The following is a 10,712-nucleotide window of genomic DNA, read 5'->3' on the forward strand; positions in this document are numbered from 1 at the left end:
CTCTCTTTTCTCTCCTCCTCTCTTTCTCTCTTCTGTCATCCTCTTGCTCTCCCATCTCTTTCTCTCTTTTCCCTTCTCTCTCTTCCTCCTCTTTCTCTCTTTTCCTCTCTCTCCTCCCTCTCTTCTCCTTCTTCTCTCTCCCTTCTCCCTCTTTTCTCTTTCTCTCTGTCCTTCTTCCTCTATTTCCCTCTTTCTCTTTCCCTTCTCTGGTTTACCTACAGAGGAACCCACTGAGTGTTCTACCAGTGGATCATCACCTGAAAGTTTTAAACTCTCTTTCTCTGGCATTCTGGTCCCACATCCACCATGAGTTTTGTTTTACTTGCTAAAAGTTAACGAACTTAATTTTAAGAGCAATTTTAGGTTTACAGAAGATTGAAGATAGCACTGAGAACCTTCATACACCCTTTCTCCCCTGCACGCAATCTCCCCATCACTGGCAACTTGCATTCTCCCCATACCTCTGTTACAACTGATGAACAAATATCCAATATCGACTAAAGTCCACAGCGACATGTTGACATCAGAGCTCGCTCTTGGTGCTGTGCCTGCTCTGGGCTTTGACAAACACACAGTGTCCTGTATTCGCCATGACAGTAACAACCAGCTTTGTTTCACCACCCTAGATATGCTCCGCGCTCTGCCTAACCACTCCTCCCTCTCGCCCCCTCCTCCCCTGGAAGCCTCGGGACTTCTGCTGCTTCCACAGCTTTGCTTTTTCCGGAATGAATAGTGCCCCTCTTAGCTGCATTCTGCCTGCACCCCATCCTTCCTGAGGATGATACATGCAGCCTCAACCATCACTGGCTCTCATCCCCACAGCTCTCCTTCTTCCTTTCTTTGTGGTGGTAGAAGTTTGTGATCTCGATTCATATGAGAAGTGAGAGTGTGTGGATGGGCAGCACCGGGGGTGCAGCACCTCTGATTCTCACTAACGGCCACCAGAAACTGGTGAGATCCCTGACAGAATAGGAAAAGACAAGCTTTGGAGTCCATCAGGCGAAGTCATGAACAAGGAATTTTAGAGCCATGTAGAGGATCGTTATTTTGGATGCACCCAGGAATGTGTGACTAAATCTTCTTTAAAAAGAATTGTCCAGGAGGGCTGCATGGAGAAGGTAACGGTTAATTGGAATCTTTTTTTTTTTTTTTTGGTAAAGCCTCACTCTGTCGCCCAGGCTGGTACGTGGTGGCATGCCCACAGCTACCACAATCTCAACCTGCTGGCCTCCAGTGACCCTTCCACCTCAGTCTTCCAAGTAGCTGTAACTACAGGCACATGCCACCACACCTGACTGTTGTTTTTTAATTGTAGAAACAAGGTTTCACCAAGTTGCCCAGGCTGGTCTCAAACCTCTAGGCTCAGGCAATCCTCTTGCCTCCGCCTCCCAAATTGCTGGGATTGCAGGCATGAGCCACCATGCCTGGCCTAAGCTGATTCTTAAAGATAAACAGGGGTTTGCTGGGTGGAGAAAGGGAGGGAAGGGGATCCCGGCAGAAGGAAGGAGCCAAGGAGTTGCAACTACACTCTTTGGATCAGCAATTCTCAATTAGGGGTGGCTTTGCCCCTCATGGGGACATGGATGTTGTCTGGAGATATTATTAGTTGTCATAACTGAGCAGGGGCTGCTGGCATCTAGCTGGTAGAGACCAGGGATGCCACAAAACACCCTGAAAGGCCCATAACAGCTCCCCACAGAAAGGATGACCTGGTGCCAACAGTCCCAAGGTTGAGAAACCTTGCCCTACACCCTAGGGCGTCACGAAAAGCTTGTGAGCACCACCACCACATGACCGCAGTCTCACCCATTTGGCATCTCCTTTTTTTTTTTTGATTTGGAGTCTCACTCTGTCACCCAGACTGGAGTGCAGTGGCCGCTCCTGCCCACTGCAGCCTCAATCTGCTGGGCTCCGGCGATCCTTCTGCCTCAGCCTTCCAAGTAGCCATAATTACAGGCATGCGCTACCACGCCCGGCTGATTATTTTGATTTATTGTAGAGATGAGGTCTCGCTGCCCCGGCGGGTCTTGAACCTGCGGGCTCAGGCAATCCACTCACCTCAGCCTCCCAAAGGCATGGGATTACAGATTTGGCATCTTCTTGGAGGCTCCTGTTTCCAAGCCATTCGCTCCTCAAAGATCTCAGACTGGCAAGACTGGGTGAGGTTGGGGTCACCATCCTGAAAAATTACGAGAAGGTGCTGACCTGGAAGTGGGGAACAGTGACTCCACAGAAGCTAGGAAAATCTGAAAACTGAGAGTGTTCAAAGAATGCAGCTTCCACCCACCAAAGTAGCTGGTTCCTCCTTCATATCTTGTTATAAACCCGTCAAGGATCTGAGCCCACTTAAGAGGGTATTTACTACCATTTTGGGGGGAGGGGATCAGGGTCTCACTGTAGTCCAGACTGGAGTACAGTAGCATGATCATGGCTCACTGCTGCCTCAAACTCCTGGGCTCAGGAGATCCTCCTACCTCAGCCTCCCAAGTAGTTGGGACTACAAATGTGCACCACCATACCTGGCTAATTTTCCTGACTTTTTGTGGATATGAGGTCTTGCTAAGTGGCCCAACAGGCTGGTCTCAAACCCCTAGGCTCAAGTGACCCTCCCATCTCGGCCTCCCAAAGTGCTGAAATTACAGGTGTGAGCCACTGTGCCCAGCCACTACCTTTTTCATTGCGTTTTTATTGTGATAAAATACACATAACATGAAACTTACCATTTAATCATTTTAAAGAGTACAATTCAATGGCATTAAGTACATGAATGACATGTGGATCCTCCACCTCTATCTAGTTCCAGAAATTTTTCATCACCCCAAAAGGAAGCTGTGTACCCATTTGCAGTCACTTCCTATTTCCCCTTCTCCCAAGTTCCTGACAACCATGTGAACCATGTCCATCAACTGGTGAAATATATCCATATAATGAAATATTGTTTGATCACAAAAAGGAATGAAGGCTGGATGCAGTGGTTCATGCCTATAATCCCAGCACTTTGGGAGGCCAAGATGGGAGGATTGCTTGAGCCCAGAAGTTTGAGACCAGTTGGGACAATATAGCAAGACCCTGTCTCTATACAAAAAATAGAAAAATCAGCTGGGCATGGTGGCACACACCTGCAGTCCCAGCTACTCAGGAGGCTGAGGTAGGAGAATTACTTGAGCCAAGGCGGTTGAGGCTTTAGTCAGCCATGATCATGCGACTGCACTCTAGTCTGGGCAACAGAGAGAGAGACCCAGACCAAAAACAATAATAAAAACAAAGTTTTGATGCATGTTCAGTGAAGAAATCAGACACAAAAGGTCACATCTCATATAATTCCATTTATGTAAAATGTTCAGAGCAGACAAATTCATAGAAGCAAAAAAGCAGAGTGGCAGTTTCCTCTTTTAAACTTTACATTGTCTGATTAAAATTTTTTTTAAATTAGCAGGATGTGGTGACATGTACCTATTCCCAGCTATTCAGGAGGCTGAGGTGGGAGAATCACTTGAGTCCAGGAGTTTGAGGCTGTTGTGAGTTATGATCATGTCACTGCTCTCCAGCCTGGGTGATAGAGCATGACCCCATTTCTTTAAAAAGGAGATAATTTATATATAGCTGAATGATGCAAAAAAGTCACACCAAAATCTCATGAAATTAAAGTTACTTAGTGAGCATGGACCGCATATATTTGCTCACTACTGTGTTGACTTCATGATCATGTGTAGCACCTGATGACTCATTTAATTCTCACAACAACCCTTGGAGGTCGAGAGGGAGGAAATGGAGGTACATAGAGGTAAAGAAGCTTGCTCAAGTTTACATGGTAGACAGAGTAGGGATTCGAACTCTGGTCTGACTCCCACGTTCCTCTGTCTGTCTGATGGATATGTTGCATTACCCCAGAACATACAGATGTGCCTTGTGGGAGCTGGAAAAGCAATCAAAACATTATGTCTGGCTCTTTCTTAGAGCCACACAGTCTCCTGCCTCTTCTTTCCTGCATGAATGACTCCAGGAGGAAGAATGTGATTGGTTCACATTAAGAGATGCACTGGGGTCCGAGGAATTGTTGTCCTGTGTAGGGGTCTCTCCTGGTACCTGAAGTTCTCTGAAGAACAAAATTGGGGCTGGCCATGGTGGCATATCACCTATAATCCCAGCACTTTGGGTATCAGAAACAGGAGGATACTTGAGACCAGGAGGTTGAGACCAGCCTGGGCAACATAGAAAGACCTCATTGTCACCAAAAAAAAAATTAGCCAGGCGTGGTGGCCCCGACCTGTAGTCCCAGCTACTCAGGAGGCTGAGGCAGAAGGAGTGCCTGAGTACAGGAGGTTGAGGCTGTGGTGAGTCATGATCATGCCATTGCACTCCAGCCTAGGCAACAGAGTGAGACCTGGACTCAAAAAGGAAGAAGAGGAGGAAGAGGAGGAGAGAATTTATGAGAAGGAAGTAGGAGAGTAGAGAAGCAATCGATGGAAGAATCTTCCCAAATGGAAATATTTTCATTCGAGAATGCAATGTAGAGGGACAGAGAAGAGTAAGTCTTTGGAGTCAGATCAGCTGTGTGTTCAAGTCTTGGATCTGCCATTTTGACAAGTTCACCTTGAGCAAGTTGCTTAGTCCTTCCGTGCCCCAATGTTTTCAACAAATATGCCCAAGGTATGTCAAATGAGGAGGGGGTGAAAAAATACTACCTTTCTCACTGGGTTGATGAGTCTACTAAATTATAGGAGACACAAAGTGGGAACATACCTGGACATGCTCACGGGCTATGCCTGATAGATGGTAACAATGGCAGTTGTTACCATCTACCAGGCATAGCCCCGTGGGCATGTCCAGGTATGATGGGAACTGAGGACCTTTCTTCATCTGGAAGCTGATATTTTCCTGTTCCTCCTCACCCCAGGCTCAGCCTCCATGTGGGGAGCCAATGGCTCTACAGTGACCGAGTTCATCCTCATCGGCTTCTCCACCTTCCCCCACCTCCAGCTGATGTTCTTCCTGCTGTTCCTGCTGATGTATCTGTTCACACTGCTGGGCAACCTGCTCATCATGGCCACTGTCTGGAGCGAGCGTGCCCTCCACACACCCATGTACCTCTTCCTGTGTGCCCTCTCCATCTCTGAGATCCTCTACACTGTGGCCATCATCCCACGCATGCTGGCCAACCTACTCTCCACCCAGCGCTCCATCACCCTCCTGGCCTGTGCCAGCCAGATGTTTTTCTCTTTCACGTTCGGCTTCACTCACTCCTTCCTGCTCACTGTCATGGGCTATGACCGCTATGCGGCTGTCTGCCACCCCCTGCGCTACAACGTGCTCATGAGCCCCCAAGGCTGTGCCTGCCTGGTGGGCTGGGCCTGGGCTGGTGGGTCGGTCATGGGGTTGGTGGTGACTGTGGCCATTTTCCAACTCACTTTCTGTGGACCCAATGAGATCCACCATTTTGCTTGCCATGTGCCACCCCTGTTGAAGTTGGCCTGTGGAGATGATGTACCGGTGGTGGCCAAGGGCGTGGGCTTGGTGTGTATCACGGCCCTGCTGGGTTGTTGTCTCCTCATCCTCCTTTCCTATGCATTAATCGTGGCTGCCATCTTGAAGATCCCATCCGCAGAAGGTCGGCATAAGGCCTTCTCCACGTGTGCCTCTCACCTCACTGTGGTGGTTGTCCATTATGGCTTTGCCTCTGTCATCTACCTCAAGCCCAAGGGTCCTCAGTCTCTGGAAGGAGACACCCTGATGGGCATTACCTACACAGTCCTCACACCCTTCCTCAGTCCCATCATCTTCAGCCTCCGGAATAAAGAACTGAAGAGCGCCATGAAAGAAAACCTTCTTGAGCAAACTCTGTCCAGAAAAAATATAATGATCTGGGAGAAATTCATTGGTAACAAATAAATTGAATTACCAAATGCTATTTTAAAATGACATTACAGCCAGGCTTAGTGGCTCAGCCTGTAATCCTGTGCATTGGAGGCTGAGGTGAGTGAATTGCCTGAGCCCACAGGTTCGAGTCCTGCCTGGGCAACTTGGCGAGACCTCATCTCTACAATAAATTGAAAAATTAGCCGGGTGTGGTAGCGCATGCCTGTAGTTCCAGCTACTTGGAAGGCTGAGGTGGAAGGATCGCCAGAGCCCAGAAGGTTGAGACTGTGGTGGCTGGGAGCGGCCACTACACTCCAGTCTGGGTGACAGAGTGAGACTCCAACTCAAAAAATAAAAATAAAATGACATTACGGCCAGGTGAAGAAGCACATACCTATAACCCCAGCATTTGGGAGGCTGGGATGGGAGGATCACTTGAAGTCAGGAGTTCAAGATCAGTCTAGACTCTATCTCTTTCAAAAAAAATTTAAGTTAGCCAGGCATGGTGGCACATGTCTATAGTCCCAGCTACTCTAGGGGCTGAGGCAGGAGGATGGTCTGAGCCCAGGAGTTCCAGGCTACAATGAGCTATGACCCCATTACTGCACTCCAGCCTGGGCAACAGAGAAAGACCCTGTCTCTAAATTAAAGGGGGAAAAAAAGACATTCCATGAACATGTAGTAATCTCTATTTGCCTGATGGTTTAAGATTTACAAGGACACTGTGGACAACACACAAGTGAATACACAAGGTTTATCAACATCAGAGAATGTACTTGGGGTGGAAGGATCTGTGCAATATTAACACAGAGATATAAATCAGATTTTACTATTTCCACTTGCTGCAGGACACTCTGTCATCAGTTAGCACCAAACCTGGAATCTGTTCTGTCAAAATCCAAGTTGATCTAATACTCCAATAGCACAAACTAGGTATGCAAAGAGAAATATAAGAATTCATGCCCCACTATTAGGCAACACCAGGTAACTACAACTCAGACAAGACTATCCCAGATCACAGCAGAGGAGAGCAAAGCACCCTAAATTTCAGCATTGCACAGATCTGTGCAATAGAAGTTAGAAACAGCAATAAACAGACCCCCAGAAAAAGTCGAGGAAACTTGGCATTTCAAGTGTGAATCTTGAATATTTGTGGAGTGACAGAGATGTCTTGGGTTGGCTCAGGGAAAAATGTCCTACTGTGAGATATAGACTGCTGTGTCAGGGAGTGACATGGCACATGGGCTAGTGGGAACACTCTGTTCAACAAGGACAATGAGCGCAGTCTAGGACCAAACTTTACCTCATAATCACACAGGCAACATGCTCCCCATTTTTCAATGAGTGGGGATTTAAGGTTGAATCTACTGCATGGTATTTATATTTTGATAACAATAGGTGTTTTCGTGTTTAAGTTGAATAGTAAACTATACGTCATTTGTCCTAATTCAGTCTTTTTCTATCACTCAAACAGTAAAAATATCCCATGTTAGCACGAAGCGGGAAACAATTTCAGTCAAACCTGGGAAACCCAGAGAATTCCCCTTTGCAGAATACATGCCACCGTTCAGGTTTCTTTTTACCTTTCTCACACATTGTATCATTCACATTGTACCATTGCAGCTCACAGGCACATTGTGTTAGACACATTGTGTTAGACGCATTGTGTCGTTATAGCCCCTCAAAGTGGAATGAGGGCAGATATAATCACCCCCTCTTCATTTGATAGAGGAAAAACTGAGGCTCAAAAGATAAATGGCAGCTGGGTTTGTACCTGTAATCCCAGCAATTTGGGAGGCCAAGGCAAGAGAATTGCTTGAGTCCCAGCATTCAAGATCAACCTAGGAAAGATAGCAAAACCTCATCTCTACAGAAAATAAACAAAATTAGCCTGGCATGGTGGCACACATCTGTAATCCCAACTACTTGGGAGACTGGGGTGGGAGGGTTGCCTGTGCCCAGGAAGTCAAGGCTGCAGTGAGCCATGATCATGCCACTGTACTCCAGCCTGGGCAACAAAGTGAGACCTCAACTCAAAAAAGAAAAGAAAAGAAAAGAAAAAGATGCATGGCTCATCGAAGATCACACAACTTGTAAAAGCCAGGCTTCCAATGTAGGTCTTTCTCGATTCCAATTTCTTTTCAGTCAGCATTTCACCATTTTCTTCCTACAGTGAGTTTTGTGGGTACTCTTTACAGAAGGACTGGTGTTTCTCCAAATCGAATATCTCAACATCTTTATAGTTTTTATGAAGCAGGAGGGTGATTGCAACCCAACCATGCACTGGGGCACACATCCTTGGAATCCTGGTGAAATAGTTCCATAAATTCAGGAGTCGTCCATGATTTTAAAATAATTTTTAGTCTTGTAGTAATTCTTGAGTAACTCCTACACTTTGAGCTAAGATGTTCCCCTCCCACAGCAACAAAGTCAATTTGGGCAAGAATAGGAGTCAGGTTCTTTCATTCCCTTGATGAAATGCCCACTTGGCCTCTGATCTTACTGCTATCCAAGTGGATAAAGAACCTGGAAAGTGGGTGGACATCCACTATGAGTTGGGTACTGTAGTCTCATGCCAATTTACTATGATCCCTTAGGTCACCAGCTCATGAGATCAGAAAAGTTTGATCAGCTCCTCAATATTATCCTCAGCACCAACATGATACTTGGAAGATATAATCTTTTTAAAAAATTTGTTTTAGAGGTGTGGGATACAAGTGGGAATTTACTACATAGGTAGGTTGCATGCAGGTGAAGTCTGGGCTTCTAACTGACCCTCTCTTTCCCTGCCAGTGGGCCAGGCACTCTTTATGTTGCTAAGTTCTCCCTTCCCTCCTCTCTCCCTCCCTCCCCTGGCAATGTCCAGTGACTGCTGATCTCACCCTTGGGCTAGTGTGACCAGTGATCAGGGCCCACTTGTGAGTAAGAGCATGTGGTATTCAGTTCTTTGTTTCTGTGATAGTTCACTTAGTATGATGGTCTCCAGCTGCATTCAAGTTGCTGCAAAATCATGATTTTGTTCTTCTTTATGGCTACACAATATTCCATCATGTATATGTACCATATTTTCTTTATCCAGTCCACCCTATAAATATTTGTTAAGAATTGATAGATAATCAATCTATCAGTCTGGAGTGCAGTGGCACAATCATGGCTCACTGCAGCCTTGACCTCCTGGGCTCAGGCGACCCTCCCGCTTCAGCCTTCTGAGTAGTTGGGACTACAGGTGTGTGCCACCATGCCCGGCTAATTTTGTTGATTAACAAATATTTCTAGGCTGGACTAATTTAATCTCCCACAAAACTGAGCAATGCAGAATGTTGGCTTTTGTATTTACTATGAGAGAGAAACTCACTGCCCCACCCCCAGTGGTGGGAGAAGGGTGAGTAGGGAGTTGTGCTTGAGTCAGATGAAACTGGGTTCAAATTCTGCCTTCTATTTTCCACTGATTCAGTTGAGATCTTATAGAGAGTCCACATCTGTGTAAATAAAAAGATGTTTAGAGCATTGACATTTGTGGTTGAAAAACGTAAGCTACATCCACTAATAAAGGGATGTTGAACAGATGTTGGCTTGTTCATACAGTGGGATGCAAGGCAGCTGTTAAAAACAAGTCTCTTTCTCCCTGGAAGTCTCATTCATTATCATGGCTTTATGTACAATCTGCACACAGATGTTCTCCAAATCCTTATATTTATATATTTACAACCACCTACTCAGCATCTCCACATGGCTATGTAGCAGGCTTCTTTTTTGTTTGTTTGTTTTGTTTTGGAGACAGGGCCTCACTCTGTAACCCAGACTGGAGTCCAATGGTGCAATCATAGCACACTGCAGCCTCAACCTTCTGGGCTCAGGCAATCCTCTTGCCTCAGCCTCTTGAGTAGCTGGGACTATGGTGCACACCATAAAGCGTGGCTTTTTTTTTTAGCACTGGGGTCTTGCTATGTTGCCCAGGTTGGTCTCAAACTCCTGACCTGAAGCATTCCTTCCACTTCAGCCTTCCAAAGTGCTGGGATCACAGGCATGAGCCACCACACTTGGCCTGTAGTAGGCTTCTGAAACTTAATGTGTCCAAATCTCTAACTCTTAAATATTTTCATTACTAATATCATTCTCTCTCTCTCTTTCTCTTTTCCCTCTCCCCTCCTGTCTTACACACACACATATTTCTTCCTCCCATAGTCTTTCCCATCTCAGAAATCCGCAACTGATTCTCAATTTCTTTTTTTTTTTTTTTTAGTTGGAGTCTCACTCTGTCGCCCAGACTGGAGTGCAGTGGCCGCTCCCGGCCACCGCAGCTCAACCTGCTGGGCTCCGGTGATCCTTCTGCCTCAGCCTTCCAAGTAGCTGGAACTACAGGTGCACGCTACCATGCCCGGCTAATTTTTTGATTTATTGTAGAGATGAGGCCTCGCCAAGTTGCTCAGGCGGGTCTCGAACCTGCAGGCTCAGGCAATCCACTCACCTCGGCCTCCCAAAGCGTGGGATTACAGGCTGAGCCACCGAGCCCGGCCTGATTCTCAATTTCTTGGAGACACTGTTGATTCTTCTCTTTCCTGCACCCCATGTCCAATTCTTTAGAAAAGCAGAGGTGGCTCTTCCTTCAAAATATACCCAGATCCCGGTCCCTTTCTACTGCCTCTCTTGCTTCTGTCCTCATCTATGCCACCATTGCCTCTCACCTAGATGGCTTCCATAGCTTTTAAGCCGCTCTTCCTACCTCTACCCCTCCCCCACTATACTAGAATCTCAGTAAAAAGGGAGACTGAACCTTTTGAACACACACTGCATTCTATCTCCTCTACTCAGACCCTCCCATGGTTTCCTGTTTCACTTGGAGAGAAATCCAAAGT

At 46.5% G+C, this 10,712-nt stretch overlaps 1 protein-coding gene across 1 annotated transcript; it reads left to right on the forward strand.

Moving 5' to 3' along the window:
• The first annotated feature begins 4,885 nt into the window (after positions 1-4,885).
• Positions 4,886-5,857, forward strand: LOC103265248 (olfactory receptor 10H1-like). The gene is given in 2 exon segments (XM_008062944.1): positions 4,886-5,814; positions 5,816-5,857. Coding segments are annotated over 2 exon segments (948 nt in total). The 5' UTR covers positions 4,886-4,908.
• The last annotated feature ends 4,855 nt before the right edge of the window (positions 5,858-10,712 follow it).

Source organism: Carlito syrichta, unplaced genomic scaffold (assembly GCF_000164805.1).
Source record: "Carlito syrichta isolate Samal-C Ts95f unplaced genomic scaffold, Tarsius_syrichta-2.0.1 Scaffold306075, whole genome shotgun sequence".
Taxonomy (NCBI): domain Eukaryota; kingdom Metazoa; phylum Chordata; class Mammalia; order Primates; family Tarsiidae; genus Carlito; species Carlito syrichta.